At 58.8% G+C, this 19663-nt stretch overlaps 1 protein-coding gene across 1 annotated transcript; it reads right to left on the bottom strand.

Annotated features, from left to right (window-relative positions):
• Positions 1–579: 579 nt before the first annotated feature.
• On the bottom strand, positions 580–16389 carry ADAM8 (ADAM metallopeptidase domain 8). Its single transcript, XM_054832189.1, has 21 exons — positions 16255–16389; positions 14895–15004; positions 11045–11121; positions 10683–10761; positions 10512–10588; positions 8200–8386; positions 7651–7716; positions 7479–7547; positions 6675–6844; positions 6506–6587; positions 5668–5816; positions 5238–5415; positions 4387–4476; positions 3430–3625; positions 3109–3208; positions 2791–2974; positions 2611–2688; positions 2421–2505; positions 2131–2245; positions 1849–2026; positions 580–1464 (listed from the first exon to the last, which is right to left on the bottom strand). The coding sequence occupies exons 1-21, from the start codon at positions 16310–16312 to the stop codon at positions 1291–1293; spliced, it is 2502 nt and encodes an 833-aa protein (XP_054688164.1). The 5' UTR covers positions 16313–16389; the 3' UTR covers positions 580–1290.
• Positions 16390–19663: the final 3274 nt, after the last annotated feature.

The raw sequence follows: 19663 nt of genomic DNA, 5'->3' as shown, positions 1-19663 counted from the left end.
ACCTGCCTGGGCTCAAAGCAAGCCACGGGATGGTGGACCAACCTTACAGTTCTGTATTTCTGCTATCCTCCAAAGCTCCTGGTGGAAGCTGAGACCCTTGGGCCTCCGCCTGAGCTGCCCTGTTGCTCGCACGTGGCCAGTGCAGGAGCATTTTGCAAGCAGGCGTGGCTGCTGTGCGGGAGCGGTGTCCTTGGGGATCGCGGGCTGGTCCTTGACCACTGATGTTGCCTGCAAGCATGAATGCTCGTCTTGGACCGGGAACTGAGCTGGTGGTGGGAGTCACGTTAACCAGCCTTTGGTCACAGCAAGCCCAGGGCCTGTTTTGGCAGCTGGGGGCCAGCAGTGCTGCGTGCCAGGGGGTCACAGGGGCTCGCTGTGGCATCCTGCAGCCCCTGTGACAGCCTCGCTCTGTGCGGCTGGCGGGAGCGCTGCTGTTTGGCCCGTGTGGTTCTGGCACAGGATTTGGGAGCTCAGTTCAAGCCCTTCTGCCTGGCTCTACCCATGCCACGTCCACCCTGAGCCCCAGGCAGCTGCCTGCCTGCTGCCAGCCTTCTGCCCAGACACACTCCATGACACCGCTACCTTCAGTCTTTATTGGTATAAAAGCCTTCAACCTAAATTGTATCAAAAATGAGGAGGCCTGGTTTCACGACAGGTGGCTCAAAATGGTCACATAAGGGTCATAAGTTAATGGCTGCAGTAAAAAGACTCACAGGAAATTCCATTTGAGGAGAACAGTGACTCAAGTGGTAACTTCAGAGATAAAAGCCCTGTGGGGAAGCTAAGCCTGGCTTGGACCTGCCAAAGCCCCTGGCAAGACCCCCTGTGTGACTGTCCCCAGCCAGAGCAGTGGCCCCAGGGCATGGTCCTCCTGCCCCAGTGAGCCCAGCAGCCAGTGCCAGGAGCTCCTCGCGATGGCCCCAGCAGGGAAGGGGCGAGAGGAGCAGGACACATTCAGGATGTCGGGAGAGAAGGCAGCAGCTCCCAGGGTGCAGGAGAGCCTGGACCAACTCGGGGCTGGCCTCAAAATTGGAGCTGGCATCATCCCCACTCCCGGTCTCCTCACAAAGCCCCAACTGACGGGAGATGGAGATGTCCTCGGGCCAGCCGTGAGGCTACAAGTCTGTTAAGGCACATTTCAAATATCTGTAAACACTGCTGCCCTGCCGGGGGAGGGTCCGGCGAGTGATTCAAGTAAGGGTGTAAGCGAGAGGGCAGCTCCCCAGCTGTGCCACCCAAGCGCCAGAGCTGGCAACTCCTCAGCTGCGATGGTGGATGGAGCATCCTTGGTCACCTCCTGGCTGGGGGTGGCTTCAGGGCCACCTTCGGGGGGATGCCCCCCTGGAAGACTGAGGAAGGTGTCGTCGGGGGGCGAGGGAGGGCCGGTCCTGGTGGCCCCTTGCCAGAGCACAGCGCCTTGCTCTTCAGTGCTGGGAGAGGCTTGCTGGGCGGCTTTGGCTTCACCTGGTGGGAGGAGAGGAGGGACCTGAGTCCCTCACCTGGGCACCAAGGAGGAACCCAGGGAGGGGCGGAAGAGGAAGGGCTCCCCCCCAGTCATCAGCTGCCTGGGCTGTCCCACAGATGCGCCCCACATGTCTGGGGCTGGTCAGGCCAGGGGAGGCTGGGGGGCACGCCTGAGAGCAGCCCCCGGCCGCAGGAAGGACAGGCCACCCTGCTGTGAGACTGTGGTGGCTTTCGGATGGGCAGTTACCTGCAGGGCCCATCCTGGAGGGGCTGGAGATGTTACCTGGGGGACATGCCAGGGTCAGCCAAAAACTGGGGGGAGAGGCTGCCCTCCCACCCACGCCGCGAAGGCTGCCCTGCACCAGGGTTGTGCAACTCCCCTACCTGCGGGGCCGGGCAGCAGGGCTTGAGGGGCCGGGCATCCCGAGGGGCTGCTGTGCTGCTGAGCAGGTTGGGGTGGCCGATGTCATGGTGGGACAGCTGGCGGCGGGGGGGTCGTGTCCGGCCACCCTCCTGGAAGAGTGGGTTGGCGAGGCCGGCGGCAGGCCCGCTGGAGGTCCTCCTGTGGGGCACAGGGACAATGTGGGGCTTCTCCAGGCACCTCTCGAGCTTGGCCTGTGCAGCCGTGGCTCAGCCCCACCGTGGGGCATGTGGGAGAGGAATTACCCTTTCTGGAAGTGCCTGGTCCCCCTGCCTCTGAGGAGTACAATGCCACCGCCGAGCAGGGCGCCAGAGAACACCAGCACAGCCAGCACAGACGCCAAGACCACGCTGCCACTCCCTGCGGAGACCCGGTCGGTGTCAGGATGGGCACCCCTGGGCCAGGGCCACCCGATGGGGACGGAGCAGTGCCCACGGGCACCACGGCAGGGCACCAACCCCGTCCCCAGGCTCCCTCCCTGGCATGTGCATCAGGCTGTGGGAGCCGGTGCCAGCCACAGACAGGGGTGCCGTACCTGCCGCCATCCCTGAAATCTTCTGCTCGCAGTAGGGCGCTGCCCAGCCCGGCTCGCAGTGACACTCCCGCTTGTGGTTGCACACCTGAGAGGAGGGAGGAAAGTGTCAGGGTGGTGGACACACCACAGAGGCCAGGACCGCTGCCCGGGCCCCACAGCTGCTCTGGGAGAGGATGACCCTGCAGCGTACCCCGTGGTTGTTGCACTTGGCTGAGCAGTTCTTGTTGCCGTAGACCAAGAGGTTCTGGCAGCGCCCGGCGTAGCAGACCTGGGGGCAGATGGGGGGGGGGGCTCTGAGGCTGCCCCAGGTCCCCATGGCCGGCGGTCACTCCCCCCCCCGCCACCCCAGCGCAGCAGCCAGCACGCTCACCATCTCCTCTCCGCACTTGGCTCCGGTGGGCACCAGCCTGAGCTTGGCCACCACATCGTTGGCGTCATTGCTGGCGATGACCGCCTTGCACTTGAAGCGGCCAAAGAAGAGAGAGTAGGAGCCACCACCAAGGACAGGGCTGGCGTTGTCGCTCAGGCACAGCAGTGTGCCGCACTTCACATCCCTGCAGGAGAAGCGGCCGTGAGCACCGGCGGCGGGGGCGGCACGGGGATGGGGATGGGGAGCTTCGCTTGGCCCCGCGGTGCTGTGACCAGACATGGACGCCACCACCCCCACGCCGCCTCCCCAGCTCCTTACTTCGGGCTGCAGGGCCGCTTCCCGTACTCAGTGAGGCAGTGGAGGTGAAGGTGTTGCTCGCTGTTGTGCTTAAAGCAGACATCAGGAGCCACCTGGGCCTCTGTGGGACACAGAAAGGGTCATGCGGAGCCAGAGCCCAGAGCAAGCCAGTGACACTGGCACCAGTGGCCATGCTTTAGGGTCAGCAGCCACAGCACCCCAGTGAGGGAAGCAGGAGGGGCCCCCAGCTGAGCGATGCCCTGGCCCGAGGAGCCGAGGAGCACGTCAGGCACATCACCCAGCACGTGGGGTAAGGGGTGGGCAGGGAGGGGGAGCCGCTACCTGCACCCCAGAGCGCGCGGCACTGCTCGCCATGTGAGGGGCAGGCCCCGTTGTAGCAGTAGCCATCGCCATTCTGGCAGGGGATGCCGTTCTCCTGGAAGACGTCCTCCGGGCACTCGGCGCTGAGGCCAGTGCAGTGCTCGGGCAGGTCGCAGTCATTCTTGCTGGCCCGGCAGAGCACACCGGCAGCCTTCACCTGCACAGAAAAGGGGATGCTGGCACTGCCTCGACGTTCTTGCATCCTCAGATCCACACAGGCACCACAGCCTGGCAGCACCCTGGTCTTCGAAACATCTCCCAGCACCCCATAGAGCCAGACACGACAGCTTGTGGCGCTCTGGCACAAAGACATTTGCCATTGACTGAGCAACTGCACAGGACAGAGACACCATCAGGCCTCAGACTGGGGCTTCCCACAGCTAAGTCTCTCCCTGCAGGCAACACCTAGTGCTTTGCTTTTAGTCTGGACTTGTCCTAGGGTCCTCTTCCAGCCCCATCTCTTCACATCAAGGCATTTCTTACGCCTGTGTGCAGGAACCAATGCATGTAACTCTCAACTTTCTCTTGGATTAATGGAGCAGGTTGGTTTCCTAGACCAGAAATGGACCACGGTCATCTCTTCTGACCATTGCCCAGTTCTTCAACACCTTTCATCCTGCACCTAACAGAGCCAGGGGATCTTGGCTCCAGGACGCCAGAAACAGAGGCTGCTTCGCCTTCCCAACCACGATGCTGACTGTCCATGTAGTGAGAGCATCAAACAGAAAGCATGATTCACAACCAAACCGTTGGGTGCGTTGGGCTCTGGGCAGGCTGCTGCAGAGGTCCTTCAGGCTCTCCAGCAGGCTACGGACACACCTTGCCTCTATCGGGAAGCTCCGGAGGAGCCCAGGGCAGGACTGCGCACCTGCCAGCTCCCTTCCCTGGCAAGCTGGTCACCCCCGCCGGCAGCAATACCTTGCAGTCCTGGCAGCAGTCCCCCCGGGCACACTCGGCTCCCTCTCTCAGCTGGCAAGTGGTGGCATTGCAGCAGCGGTCGGAGCACTCCTGTGAGACAGGCAGGGACTGAAATCCTCCCAAAAATCCCCGGAAAGACCCTTTCCTTCTGCTACTGGGTGTTAATGGCAGCGTAGGCACCACAGGCTGAGCCATTAGGCAAAAACCACAGCATCATCCCTGGCGAGAACCATTCCTGCCGCCTGTTCACCCCCATTACCAACACGAAACCAAAGGACAAGAAAAGATTTTTTTTGTTTGTTTTCCAGAACATGGGGCCTGACTTGGGCCCCTGCTCCCTGGTTAGCACCCTTTGCACATCTCCAGGAAGGAAAAACCAGGGGGATCTCTGTGCTCTCTGCACCGAGGGATCATCCCTTCAGGTCTCAGAGAAGCACTGTGACCCAAGGGTTTATCCCAGAGACATTGCCTGGCCGTTGGTCTCGTCTCCCCCCTGCGATGCAGTGATGGGATGCTAGGGATGAGGAAAAGCTGAAAGGAAAACATGCCGTGATGTCCCCCTCCTTGGATCACCCCTTTGGAGGATATGCTGGGGAGATGTCCATCTTTCCTAGGCACGCTCCTGCTAAAATCACAGCCAGCTACATGAAGCAGGAGGAGCACATGTCCAAGTTAACAAATATCCTCCACAAGTTATGTTTTGGTACAAGCATCGGGAACACAAGGAAGATGAGTCTTGCAAAGCATGATGTCCAGGGAAGAAGCTTGCACAATCTTTTCCGAGTCTGAATGACAGGCCTCAGGTCCCTGACACCCACCCTCCTACCTGGGCTCTCAGAGACCGCGCCTACCTCCGGCGTGCCGCAGTCGCACTGCTCCCCCCGCTCCACAAACTGGTTCCCGCACACTGGCCCTCCGTACAGCTCATCCGCCCTGGGGACGTTCAGCAGACAGCTGGTCCTGGGGTCCCCAAGGAACTGCCACATGTCCTGCTCACTGCAGTGGCTGAAGAGCTTGGGGTAAACCAAGCTGAAGGGGCACAAAGATAGACAGTCATGAGCAGAGGGGAGAGTCCAAGGGCCCTCACGCCCACCAGCCCACGGTGAAGCTGGAGGGCCACCAAACAGACTCAAAGGCACCAACAGACCTTTGAAGTGCAGCTTTAAGTGAAGTGTCCACCCAGACCTGACCATCTCACAGGCTTCACCCCATCAGGACAGTGCTGGAGGACACCTTGAAATATTTGCTGCCCAGGGATAGTCCCCTTTCTCCTTCACTCACCCAACACTCGCCGCCATGACACATCCTCCATCAGCTTTGGGGACAGGACAGTGGCAGCCAGCAACATCTTCATCATGAGACATCCCCAGGTTGTGCCCCATCTCGTGAGCCATGGTGGATGCAGCGCCGATAGGATTTGTGCTGTGGTCCTGTGGGACAAGAAGTGCAGCATGGTTCAAATGCTCTCCACGGCATCTCCACGGGGCCCACCGGGCTCTTCAACCACTCAGTGACAGGTCTGGCTGCAATTCATTCCCTAATGCTGCCATGCTGAGGCAAAGGAAGACAAAAGCTGGACTTGGTCCCATGGCTCCTGAAGACCCCCCCCCAGACTGAGGTCTCAGGGGTGTAAGTGAGCTTAGGTATGGTGGCTACTCTGAAACGATGTTTTGTGGTGGTTCTGGACAGCTGCAAGTCCCATGGCTGACGGCTCCCCCTCCAGCAAAGGATGCCCTTCCTGGGGAGGGACGAGGAGCACAGCCAGGATGGCCAAGGAGCAATTGCAAACCAAGTCCCAGCCACCTGACAGGTGGTGGGAGAAGCCCCGTGTCCACAGAGCTGCTCTGGGAGTCTCTTCAGGGCTCAGGTATATCAGAGCCCTCTGCAGGCACCCAGCTGCGTTTCCACAGCTACCCCTCCCCTGAAGCCCTGGCACTTCCCTCGTGGTCAGTCACTCAGGGGACAGAGATGCCAGGGACTGGCTCCAGCCCTAAGGCTGTAGAGGCGAAAAGCTGGAGACCAGTGAAAAAGATACTTGCTCTGGAAAACACAATGCAGGGAGCGCAGACCGTTGGACCGCTGCTGCTCTCCTGACACATGCCCGGGCAGTGGAACCCACCTGGTTGACACCGCCTGAGTCCCTGGTGCACATCACAAGCTTCTTGGCGAGCCCTACGGTTGTGCCGTGGAAGTCTATGCCCCTGTGGGATTGAGATGCCACTGTGACCATATGGCCCAGGCAGCAGCAGGGCTGCAAGGATGGTGAGGTGGTGGCCCCTTGTCCTTACGTGATCAGCTGGGCATTGTCATGCGGCTTCCTCCGCAGCAGCTCTGCCTCTCGCCAGTGGAGGAAGTTGTCCAGTGTCACCTCTGGGTTGGGACTGACGACGATTTTGTCCTTGTGGCTCCACACCTCCAAGCCGATCAAGGCCACTCGCAGACGAAGAGGCTGATAAAGCTGGGGTAGGAGACAGCCCGGAGAGAGCACTTGGAATTGAGCTGCATAAGCAGAGGGAAGGTCCCACCTCCCCTGGGGAACCACCACCAAGCCCAGGACCCCACCTCACTGTCCAATATCAGCTCCTTCATCCCCTCAATAAATAACACAAGCTGGGGTGATCCCATAGACCCGGGGACCTCTGGGCTCTCTCTGGGCTGGTGAAGGCTGGGCTGCTGCTCCCACACCACCCACCAAAGAGTGAGGCTGAAGCAAAGCAAGCAGAACCCCCTCACTTGGTGCATGGCGTCCGTCACCCCCCTTCATTAGCAAACGCTCCAGCTTGAGAGCAGCCATGGGACATGCTCCTGGGGTTTACAAGACGAAATTTCTCACCCCTTCCCTTATGAGAGACCTGGGAGGCAGCTGTCCTGCACTCCTGAGGACCCAGGGCTGAGCTGCTCGCCATGTCCACCTTGCATACCCCGTTGGCCAAGGGACTTGGCTACCCTGTGGCAGCCCACCTATGGGCTTAAGATCAGCTCCAGCTCCATCACCCTACCCATGCCAGTCTCTCCTCCACTGCATTCACGCCCGTGCTGGCACTGCAGGGCATGTGGAAGCAGAGAGGACAGATCCAGACCCCTGGGCTCACCTTGTCAACGTGGTTCACGATTTCCTTCATGCGGTTCTGCACTGTGCGCAAGTCCTTGTGTTTCCTGAACTACAGGAAGGACAGAGAGAGATTTCCAGGCTGGCTTCGACCTCCTCGCTGCAGTGGATGACAGCAAAAATGCAGGGACCAGCTCACCCCACCCCACACTTACCTCCTCGTTGTCCACAACCAGGACCAGCTCCACGTATCGGGGACCTTTGTGTAACGGAGCTGATTTCTGGAAGGGAAGAGGAAAGTGAGCACAAAGAGGGGCTCAGCTCTGCAGTTTCCCGAGCCCTGTGGTTGACCCTTCTGTGTGATGTGTTGGATCCTGGGGCATCTTCCAATCTTATTCAAGGCTAGCAGGTCTTCTAGCTCTGCTTTCTGATGTTACTCTGCTGGGCATTTCAGACGTCTTCCAACACACAAGGAAAAACCCAAGTCTGCTACTGGGATAAGGCATGAGAGAAGCTCTGCGGGCAACATGGAACTCATGGGGTAGGAGGATGGATGCTCCTGCTAATGGTACGGGATCTGAAGACTTGTTCCCACCAGCAGTTAGGCCACTGGGAGCAACCCGTGTTTGGATACCCAACTAACAATGCGTGGGAGAGGAGCATCTCCAAGAGATGTGGTATGGCCCCACTCCTCTCCTGGACTTCACAGGACCTAGGCTTTTGCAAACTCAACTACAGGAAAGAGAAGCAATGTAATCCTTAACCCAGCGGTAGAGCTTCATGGCTGCAGGAATTTTCGGTTCGCGGTCATATTCCAGGGTGGCACTGGAGTCTCGGCACGTGCCACGCTTTCCCCGCAGGTGAGCTGCTCTGTACACTGCGTGCCGGCCAGCCACATCCTCCTCCAGGGGCTCCAGCAGGAACGTGGTCTCATTCACCTGGAAGAACCCACTGCCAAGAGAGAGCATGGGTGTCAGGTTGGGGAGATGTTCTGCAGGACATGGACAGACCCTACACGCACCCCTGCAAGTGCATGTGAGATAAAATATAGCTGCCAAATCCCAACTAGGAAACCACCCCACCCCTTCATGATTTCCACAGGCAGCTCAGATGAGATGCAGGCCACTAGCGGGCTGGGACAGTCAAGTCCTTCTGGCCACGTGGATGAAACCACACTCAGTGCAAAGCCCCAAGCAGCCCTGCTGTGCAAAGGCACAGGGTGCAGGAGCCCACAGCAACGCAAGGGTCTGGATGCCTCTTCGCTGCAACCTCGCTGAGCCCGAGAGCACATCAAGGAGGTGCGGCAGGACAGAGCTGACCTGACCTGGGGCATGCGGGGCAATGGGAAACATCTCCATTTGCTGTCAGAGGCTGCAGAAGCACCGGCTGAACAAAAGGACTATCAGGGAGGCTGGAAACCAGCTGCTGGGCTGGGAGGGAGCAAACCGAATGTCCTGATTTTGGCAGGGACAGAGTTAATTTCCTTCCTGGCAGCTGGTTAGTGCTGTGTTTTGGATTTAGGATGAGAATAATGTTGAAAACACACTGATGTTATAGTTGTTGCCAAGAAGTCAAGGGCTTTTCAGCATCTGATACTGCCCTGCCAACGAGAAGGCGGGGGATGTCCAAGATGCCAGGAGGGAGCACGGCCAGGACAGATGATCCAAACTGCCCAAAGGGATATTCCATACCATATGACATCATGTTCTGTATATAACTGGGGGGTGAGCCAGGAGGTGGGTCAGCTTGGAAACTTGCTAGGCATCGGCTTTGAGTGGTGAGCAATTGCGTTGGCTATCACTTGTTTTGTATATTATTTTATCTCATTTTCAATTCTCTCCCTGGTCCTCAGGGGGCTGGGGGGAAGGGGCGGAAGGAGGTAAGAAAACTGCTGTGTGGTTGTTTTAGCTGTCGGCCGGGCTTAACCACAACACCGTGGCACAGCATCCGTGTCTGGTAGCAAGGTGAGTATCCTGTACTCTGGGCAGCAGAAACGTCCCAGGGCTCAGCAAGGAGAACTGCCCGGCACTGCCAGGCCAGGTTTAACGCAGCATTTCTGCTGAGCAGCGCTGGCCTTCAAGATGCTTTCTGTAAGGTCTCGCATCTGCCCCGTCTGTACTGTTCTTGTCTCCTGTCCTGCCCTTGCACATCTCGTCCTCCTGAGATACAAGGAGATCAAGCGTCCCACACACGCACAAGCTGCATGAGCCAAGGTCGCCGCAAACACAAGCCCTGCTCTCAAAGCGAGGAGATGGCTGCCACGCAGCTCCAGCGGGTGTACGAGTCCCTGGGTACTCCAGGAACACCCGTCCTCCTCACACGTCCCCCTGCAAGGGACCCCCTCCTCTCTGGCTTGCTCTCTCGCAGTGTCTGGCTGCCAGCAGAGTACGAATCTTCCATGGGAAACTGAGCAACCTTGCGTGGACCTGGTGGCTTGGGCTTCCGCTGATAAATGCAGGTGGACCCCACGCAGCTTTTGAGGAATGAGCACCAGCACAGGAGACACAGCTGGCCTGACGCACCGCGTGCGTTCCTTTTCTTTTGGAAACGCGCTCCAAGAGCTTGGCACGGCTCAGAGGAGATGCGCCGGCGTGGCCTGTGCATCGCCATGAGCACACCTTTGTGTCACCAGCTGCAGCACTCAGGGAGAGTTTGGTCCAGCCTGCCTGGGGAAGAGAGGACCAATCCGGGACAAGCTGTGCCTCGCTGTCCAGGGAGGGCACTCCTGCCCACACCTCCCGCTGTGCCTCGGTTTCCAGTCTCATCCTGTGCCATTGGCCGACCCCCTCCAGAACAGTAGGCTGAGCGGCAAAATGCCGCGTGCTTTTCCTGCTAGGCGCTGAGCCAGAGAGGTCAGCACTCCCACCGCCAGCAGGAAAAGGGACGTCGTCCTCTCTTCCTCCGGGGAAAGCTGAGCAATCCCTCCATCAGCACAGGCTGGCCAGGGCTTGGTCACACCAGCTCACCGTTACACGGCACCGTGTCTGCCAGGAGCAACGCCACTGCGTGCACTGAGGCCAGGCTCGATGCTGTCCTCTGGCCAGCCACGCTGCCCCAGGGCAGTCGGAGGTCCTACCTGAGCCCACCGCAGGTGCTGATGCTCGCTGCTGAGTCAGCGTATCCTCGCACGTGGCCCTGGTAAAAGCAGTGGTCCTGCCGCCGAGAGAGAGGAGAGGTGTAAAGCAGGTCTGCACAGCAGGACCCCACAGGAGTGGTGAAACTGCTCTCCCCAGAGCCAGACCCATACCTGAACATCTGGCTTCTCCGTGATCTCCGTGCCATCAGCCGAGTAGTGCGTCTCAGTGTAGTGTTGCCCCAGCAGCTCCCTGCAGGATGGGCAAGGGGCATCAGCAGTGACCCCAGTTTTGGGGGGAGGATGGAAGGCTTTGGGGACGAGGTTGGTCAGGTTGGGTATGGTGGGCCCATGACCTCCCCGGATGGATTTGGCAAGGAAGGGGGAAAAAAAAAAAAAAATTTTGCTAGTGAGGATCTGGGCTGAGGGCTTAAATTGCTGGTGTGGTGATGCTGCACCTTGGAGAAGTGATGTTCACAGCAAGGGTGGGAATCAAACCTCCCTCCGGCCATCCCGCTGTGCCCACCCACACTCACTTGTTCTTCTCCAGCTGCAGGAGGTAGTCCCTGCCTTCAGCACGGACGCTGTAGAGGATGCGGTCTGGGTAGATGCTCTGCATGAAAGATGACAGCACAGACCCACAGTCACCAGGAGCAAGAGCTACAGAAGAGAGGACCTGCCCAGAAAGGGGATGGGGGTCTGCATCTGCCCTGCTGGAAGGCGGCTGCAGGACGGGGAGCCTGGTTGCTCACCCTGGAGGCATCCAGCAAAGACACAGGAAATCAGAAGAGAAGCAAGCAAGCATGTGGGCAATAACGCAAATCCTCAGCACATCCTGCGATAAAGAACAGGTCACCAGCAACGAAACAGAGTCAGCAAAGCCTGGTTTCCCGTGTCAGACACACGGCTGCAAATGGCTGTGCCAGAAACAGAGGTTTCCTACTCATCAACCGCAAAGCTCCTTTTTTGGGGACTGAATTCAGCACTTACTCAGTGGTTGAACCACAAAAAATCCCAGAGCCCAACAGCTCTCATCAGCAGAGACTTCCTTATCTCTGACAGATATGACATGCAACATCACAGTTAGAGAATAACCTTCTTTTGGCTCTCGTCTGCTACTGAGAGTAGATTTTAGTATCACCATGTGCCAGATCCCCTGAGCATCACCCTAGTGCTGGTGGAAGGGACCTCAAAGCATCTCAAGTCCAACCTCCAGTCACTATGGCTGGGTCAGGGTGGCCATGGCTCAGCCCAGCCGAGCCCTGAACCCCCAGGATGGAGATATCCCTCCAGAAGAAGTGTTTCCCTCTGGGATGTCTTGTGATCTCCATCTGCAGAGATCGGGCCACAGACCTCCGGAGGTCCTGTCCCACTGAGAATGAACAACCCCTTGCATGGTGCTCCATATCAGGCTGCACCCTTGGCCCCAGGGACCTCCTCAGTCACCGCTGCAGCACAGAGACCTCTCCTGAGGGCACATCCTCAGCTCTTACGAGATCCCCAGGGTGGAGATGTGAGCAAAAGGCAGAGCAAGTGACTCCCACAGGGCCAGCATTCCTCCAGGATGAGGTGTGCGGCCTCTCCCTGGGGAGGATGACAGCACCTGCTCTCATCAGACAGCTCAGCACCGCCGGGGGTGATCCGCAGCCTGGCAGGAGCTGGGGCTGAGCGGGAAGTCCTGCTGACTCAGCGCCAACGGGGCCAGGTAAGAGGGTTTGCCCGTCACTCAGTCACCCCCAATTCTACCCGGTTTGCATTTCCAGTCTGCGGTGATGGGCTGCCAGCTGCAAAACATCCTCTCTGCACACCGAGCAGGTAGCAACGAGCCTGCCGGGCAGCCCCGGCTGCACTGCTGGCATGCGGGTGTGCTCACAGGTCCTCAGAAAATTCTTCTCTTATGAACAGCGTCTCCCGCCTGACGTGGCCATCCTGTCCTGTGTCTGCTGACAAAGTGATGCTTTGTTATTGTTGGCAGCGCCGGAGCCAGAAGAGGTCTTAAAAAAATGGCAGGAAAGCACTTGGAAGGGGGTGGTGGGTCAGGGACCGTCTCTTGGAGACAACCACAGGGCAAGTTGAGGGGGAAAAAAAAAAAAAGTCTGGATAAAGCTTCTCTGAATCACCCCCTTTCTTATTAGCATGGGGATTTGCCAGGGCTCCAGATGGGAAGGCTGCGAAAGCGCAGGCAGCTCAGCCCTGCTAACCCTGTGACCACGCTGAGCAAGCAAAGCAGAGCCGTGGCCACAGCACACCAAGGGGAGGGATGTCTTCCAGCTGGTCTTACTGAAAGACTCAGAGAGCTCACAGAGGATCAGGACGTGATGCCACCATCCCACCCCAGCACACGGTATTTCTTCCCTGGTGGGAAGAGGTGACGGGTCTCATTAGGACAGTGAGGACGGGGCTCATTGTGCCATGCCATGTATCACAGGAGCTGCGGCACAAGAGAGGAGGAAAACAAGGCAGGTCACTGGGCCACCACCATCCCTTGCCCCTGCTCCATCCAGCCCCACCGCTCACTCTGCAATGTCCTGCTGCTTCCTGCAGAGCCCCAGGCTGGGCCAGCAGGAGCTGGGCTGTCTCCATAGGAGATCAACAGGAAGGTGGGGGGGAGATCAACAGCTGAGGGAGAAGCCAGCAGCTTGCAACACTGGATCAATACAGCTCTTTGAAGCACTGGAGCATGGGGATGAGAGACATGTCACCTCTACAATCAAGAGCATCTAACTACAAATCTTTTTGAAGGCCCTTCTTGCTCTTTTTTCAGGTCCCTTTCCATGAAGAACTCAGGTTTGCCACACACCCTGTTGTGGCCCTGTGAAGGATGGGCAGGAGAAGACCATGGTCGGTGGGAAGGCTGGCATCCCAGGAGATCCTATGCTGCAGGACCCAGGTCTCCATCCCTTCTGCAGTGCTGAACATTTAAGCAAAGCCACAGGGGTGCTGGTCTGCTTCAACCCTCACCTGGCACGTGCTCTGCTGGACCAACCCCATGTGTCCCAACTGCTTTGATCCCTTTGCATCAGGAGCCAGCTCTTGGCCCATGCCAGCCAGAGACTGCTAATGCAAAGCCACAGGAGGAGCTGGCTCAGAAAACGCCCTTCCAGCTACCTGTCTCCACTTCAAAGAGGGGCTTGGTGGTGGTCAAGTCTTGCTGAGAACCTCTTCCCCACCAAGGTCGCTGGGAGAGCAAACCCAATGTTTGTGGAAGAGAAGGAAAATGGCTTGAAAGGCAGGAGACTTCATACCCTCAGCACAGCAGGTTTGGGAGGTCCAAGGACCACCCAAGCCAAGACCAAATCCAGGTGCAACGCATGGTTGTCCCAAAGTACACAGCTCAAGGCAGATGTCTTCTCCTGTGCTGTGGAAAGCAGAGGAACCCCAAGATGGGTGAGCTCCCCTTTCCGGGGGGGATTGGTGCAGAGCCGCCCGGCGCGCCCAGCACAGATGGTGTCTCTAAATAGCCTGGGGAATGTTTATCTCATGGACAAGTTTAGGTTTCTAGAGCAGAGAAAACAGATGCTTTCGGGGAGTGTTTTTGAAGCTAGTTTATCAGGAAGGGTTTGAATCACAGATGAACGTGCTGTACGAAGAGTTTACTGGGAAATAAACGTCCCCAGCCCCTCCATCTCATCAGGTGCTAAAGTCAGTGTTTTTCGGTCCTAGAAAATTAATCCATGTATTTTGCTGAATTTCACTTTAAGGCAATGAGGAAAGCATCTTTGAGGTCAAGGCCATCATCCTATGGATGTCAACTCCGAGCGCTCAAAACTACTGAGTCAAACCCCATTCCTTCCTCCAAATTACAAGGTTTCCCAAGAAAAATAACACTGGCTTGCTTTCATGTGGGTTTCTGCAACTTTCTGATTCTTATTTGCCTGTCCCAAAGGACGGAAAAAAAAAAAAAAATCAACTTCAGCAATAAAAGTGCTTACAGCTCAGCGAGGCTTTGCAAATCCCTCCTTAAGCAAAGACCAGATGTCACAAGATTACTGAAAGGCTGCAAGAGGTTGCACCGCTGGGTAATGTCTCCAAAGAAAGCACTAGAGAAAGCAGCCTATCCAAGAGTCCACCCTGCTATCTAAAGTTCCTGTTTTGACCCAAAACAGTGCAGGAAAGCTGATCTGATCAACTACTTCAAGATGGAAGCAATGCACGAAAACATGCACCAGGTCATTCTTCTGACACAGGGCAAAGAGGGTCCAGCTCCGAGCCCAGTGGTGGACCAGTGGGGTCCAGCTCCAAGCCAAGTGCTGGGCCAAAAGGGTCCAGCACCAAGCCCAGTAGTGGGCCAAAGGTCTCAGCTGATTGCAACACCCTCCCCGGACCCCCCGCAAGGCAGCGAGGGCAGCTGCACCAAGCTAGTACTGGGGAGGCCACACTACTCACCCGTGGCATAGAGAGGTCCCTCTTCCCCCGAGGTGCCAGCACCTTGCGTGGTGTCACCGTGTTGTACTTCTCGACATGGGCGAGCTTCTCCTCCAGCCTGGCAGCGGCACCTGGCAAAAGTCAAAGAGCTTTGAGCCAGGATCCCCAGAAACAACCAAGCCCAGGGCCAATGGAAGCAGCCAACGTGAAGGCGCGGGGAAGAGCCGAGATACGTGCAGGGAATGCAACTCCCTGAGGGACTCCAGGGATGCTCCAGCTCCCCCATCCCCAGTGCCCACAGGGTGCTCAGCGTGACCCATGGGGGAGCAGGTCCCTTCAAAGGCTGGAAAACCCTGCTGAGACCCTGGTGCACAAACAGAGATGGAGGTTTTTCAGCTCCCTGTCTTGATGCCACAGTTTGTGGCTTGGAGCCTGGCAGCTGCCGGGGGTTTTGTTTTGGAGAACAGCTCGCATCTGGGCTGGCTCAGCCCTCCTCCCATCCTCTTTTTTTGATGCCAGAAGGGAGGCATTTTTGCCATAAACCCTTCACCTTCCCTGGAAGCCCCGAACCGGGAGCTTTCGCTGCAGCCATGCTCGTGCTCCCGGGGTTAGACGGGGCCAGCGGAGCCCACGGCGAGGCGGCAGCAGAGCAGGGTGCTCCGTCTGCGGGTGCCTGGCGGCCTTCGCCCACGGCACCCGAGCGGGAGCCAGGAGCCTCATCACCACCCCCTCGGCCGGCTGAGTCACCGGTCCCCCCCGCCAGCACGCCGCAGGCTGGCGCTGACAAATTTCCCCTGGCTCGCAGGAGCCTCCTCGCCGAGGTGCCTTTACATAATGGCGGGCGCCCCATCTGCGCGGGTGGCGGTGGGGCCACGGCGGGCCAGGGCGGAGGTCACCGCCAGCATCCCTCCGCCATGGGGCTGCCTGCCAGCGGAACTGGCCGAGGGCGGCGAGCCCGGTCCTCAAAGCCCCTTTCTCCAGCCTTCGCCCTCGGGAGAGCTGGGGGACGCGATGCCAGCGGTGCCCGCTTAATCCCCCGGTGACCCCAGGGCTCAGCCTGGCAGACGAAGCAGCCCCAACCTTGCCGAGCTGTCACCCCGTCCCAAAAAGCCACCCCGCACCCAGCTCCCGCCCTGCGCATCCCCTCCCGTGCCGCTTCCCGGCGTCCCCGTAATTCTCGCAGGGAAAAGCATTCCCCCCCCCGCCCTTCCCCGGCTCCCCCCGCCACCCCGGCCGGTACCTCCAACCCTGCCCCAGGGCAGAAGACCCCCGGGGAGCCGGGCTTTTGCCCCGAGCCCCCAAAACTTCACGCCTGTCCCGTCGGCTGCCTGCGGGCTGCCTGCCCTGCCGGGGACCCCACGCCCGCCCGCCCCACGCTCACCGTGGACCAGCAGCAGCAGCAGCAGGAGCCGGCGGAGCGGGAGGAGCGCCGGGGCCATGGCTCGGAGGTGCCCGCCGTGCCCGGCCACCAGCGCCGCCGCGCCGGCAGCCCCCGCTCGCCGTCACTCACCGCCGCTCGCGGGACGGGACGGGGCGGGACGGGGCGGGGATGGGCGGGGGGCTCCGTGCGGAGCGAGGGGGAGGGGAGGCGGGGGGGGGACGGATCCGTGGGGTACCGGGGGGGGGGTGTCCGTGAGGTGGGGTTTTTTTTGGGGGGCGGGTGTCTGTGGGGTATGGGGGATGGTCCATAGAGCACTGGGGACTGTCCACGAGGCATCGGGGAGGGTCCGTGGGGCGTTGAGGGGTGTCCGTGGGACATCGGGAAGGGTTTGTGGGGTATCGGGGGGTGCGCGTGTGGCATCGGGGCGGCGGGCGTCCGACTCTCTGCTCGGCTTTGGGGAGAGTCCAGGAGGCGTCAGGGAGGGTGCACCGCCTCGAGAGGCATGTCCATGTCCTGGGCACTGCAGGGGTCCGCAGGGCATCGGGGGGGGGGGTGACAGTAGGGCATCGGGGGGGCTCCGAGGTGGTGGAGGGCTCTGGGGCGGCGGGGCTGCCACAGGCAGCAGAGGGGCTGGGAGAGTCCCATGGGGCACTGGGGACTGTCTGCGGGGTATGGAGGGGGTGTCCGTGGGGCACTGGAGGTTCCTGCCTGGCTGTAAGGTGACAGAGGGGCTGGACGGGCTGGGGGCATTGAGCAGCGTCCATTGGACGTGAAGGGGGTGTCTGTGGGGCACTGGGGTGTGTCTGAGGTGATGCAGGAGCTGAGGGTGGCTGGACTACCAGAGCGCAGCGGTGGGACTGGGGAGGTGTTGGTGGGGTGCTGGTGGGGCATTGAGATGATGGAGCACTGAGATGATGGAGGGGCTGGGGTCACCATGGGGGCTGAGCTGTTAGAGGGCCTGGGGAGACCATGGGTCATCAGGGCACATCAGTGGGGCGCTTGGGACCCTCCCTTATCCCAAAGGATCAGAGGGGCTGGGACCACCATGTGGAGCTGAGCTGGGAGACGCACTGCACCCTGAGCTCTCCGCTCTGCCACGGAGCTGACTGCTGTCGCCCCCTTGTCCACAGAATATCCCAGGTAGGAAGGGACCTCTGAAGATCATCTGGTCCAACCTGTTGCGGGGAAGGGAGCCTGGATGAGGTTATCTCACACCCTGCCCAGTTGCATCTTGAAACTCTGTACCTGGACTCCTCTGTGTACCTGGGGAGGTTGTTCCAGTGAGTGATTGTTGTCACTGTAACGTCATTTCTTAGGTTGAGATGAAACCTCTCTCAGTGCAACCCATTGCCCCTTTTCTCCATGTGGTGACTTGTGCAGAGAGAACCCCTTCCTGCAAACTGGTATTTTTTGTATTTCTTAGTGTTTCAGACCAGCACCAGCCAGGAAATGCCACATCTAACAAAAGAGGGGATCAAACGCCAAATTTGTCCGTTGCAGGGCTCTGTCACCAGGGACAAGCTTCCTCCAAAATGGCACAGAAGCCACCATAGCCAAGCACTGCTTCAGTGTCTTCCCTTTCTCCCTGTAGCTTTTCTGTAATTCCCTCCCAGATAGACAAGTTTATAAAAAAAAAAAACCACCAAAAAAAACCCCCAATAAATATTAAAGCTCTGTGCTTTCATGCTCCACACTCCTAGTCCTGTTCACAGCTATCTAAATGTCTCCAGCAGAGCTGTCCCCACCACCATGGTAACCCTTGCAAGGTGTGCAGAGCTGAGCTGGCCTTGAAGGAGCTACTGACCCACCCACGGTCTACGAAGCACAGCAGATAACCTGCTCACCAGGGAGACACAGAGCAGCCAAATTCCAGCTCTGGGCAAGGAGGTACCCGACTGCCACGCCATGGGACATGGAGCTGTCAGACACAGAACCTCTTCTTGCCCTTCTCCTGGCACCTCCTGACTTCTGGTGAGGGGAGAAGACACATGTCCACCTCCTGCTCGGGGCTGGCGGTAGGGTGCCTGGCCCGGACCAAGGTCTGCTCTCGGAGGGGTGCAGGTAGATCTATGTGGAGACCCGTCCAAGCACCCCCAAGCCTTCCAAGTAACTGCTCAGCCAACCGGGCATCCGCACGCGAGCCGTAATTTTTGGGTAACTGAAGTTCGTTCTCGTGCAAAAGCAGGAGCCAAAGGCTGGCATGACGCTGCCCCACTGGCATGCCCACCTCTGCCTGGGGTGGGCACAGCGAGGTGGCCACGTCCCGCTAGTGGGTTGCGGGCACAGGGTGCAACAGGCAGGGGACACCCAGCCCAGGGGTAGGTGACCTCCCGGGGGCTTTCTGGCTCAGGTGTGGACCTGCGGGTTGCAGGGAGCAGCACGGGAGATCCCGCAGAGGTGGAGCACCCACGTCTCCCACAGAAGGGGTGTGCGAGGAGAGGAGCCGCCCTCCCAGGAGAGGGGTGTCTTCCCTCCCCCCCAAAACCTGCAAGAGGGGTGCACATAACCATCTGCATGGATGTGCATGTGGGGCTGAGCGGGACTTCCTGGGATTACTCAGAGGGTGCTTACAGATTTGCTGTTGATTTCAAATATTAACATTTCAGAAATATCTATTACTTCTGCTGAGACTCAGTGCTTGCTGGTTAATTGTGTGTTATTGATCTATAAACAGCTTCAATCTTGATTTAATTTAAATTGCACAAACGGAGTTTTTCCCTGCAACAGCCGCCGCGCTGCTCACTGGTGTAAAAAACACGCATGACCAACGGTGGCAGAGTGAGGTGCCGGGGGAGTCGCTCAAGCCTGAGATGTTGGGTACTGCGAGGTGAGCAGGTTCCCCCAGGGACCTGGGCCCCTCTACCTCTCCACCCTGAGCTTGAGGGACAGGCTGAGAAGTCTGTAGATCCACAGATGCTTAATGGAAATGGCAGGATGACTTCTCCAACTTTTTCTTCCAGACTTGAGAGGCCACCTTGGTGCAGGGCAGAGGAAATTTTCCCTTCTCTGAAGAGCCAGAAGACACTGGCTGAGGGCTCAGTCCTCAAACTCAACATTCAGGTGAAGCAATTCAGTCCTCCAGATCCAGGACTGGTGGTTTCCATCCTCTCCTTGGGTCTCCCTCCCTCTGCCAAGCTGGAGGACCAGCTTTAGGCCACCAGAGCAAAGAGAACCTGGCTCTTCCCTCCAACACGCTCTAGAAGGTCGTTGCCAGGAGGTGAGGGAGAGGAAGGGCAGATCATTGACAGGAGCGCTCAGCCCTGTGTCCACAGCCCTCGCATGTCTCCCCAGGTACACACTCGCCGCTGAGGTGTCTGGGTCTCTGGTGCGTGTCTTGGTTACCACTTGTTCCCAGGAGACACTTTTCTTCTCTTCCACCCTCTACCACACCCGCTCCCAAGCTGGCTCA

The sequence above is a fragment of the Grus americana genome, chromosome 7, assembly GCF_028858705.1.
Source record: "Grus americana isolate bGruAme1 chromosome 7, bGruAme1.mat, whole genome shotgun sequence".
Taxonomy (NCBI): Eukaryota; Metazoa; Chordata; class Aves; order Gruiformes; family Gruidae; genus Grus; species Grus americana.
This window is presented reverse-complemented; position numbering and strand designations above follow the sequence as displayed.

Bases quoted from the DNA above. Each gene is read 5' to 3' on its own strand.
- ADAM8 (XM_054832189.1), bottom strand. From the start codon at position 16,312: ATGGCCCCGGCGCTCCTCCCGCTCCGCCGGCTCCTGCTGCTGCTGCTG. The intron at 4,477-5,237 runs GTAGGCGCGGTC...CCTGTCTCACAG, and splicing joins GCGACTGCGGCACGCCGGAG to GAGTGCTCCGACCGCTGCTG. The intron at 3,626-4,386 runs GTATTGCTGCCG...TTTTCTGTGCAG, and splicing joins ACTGCTGCCAGGACTGCAAG to GTGAAGGCTGCCGGTGTGCT.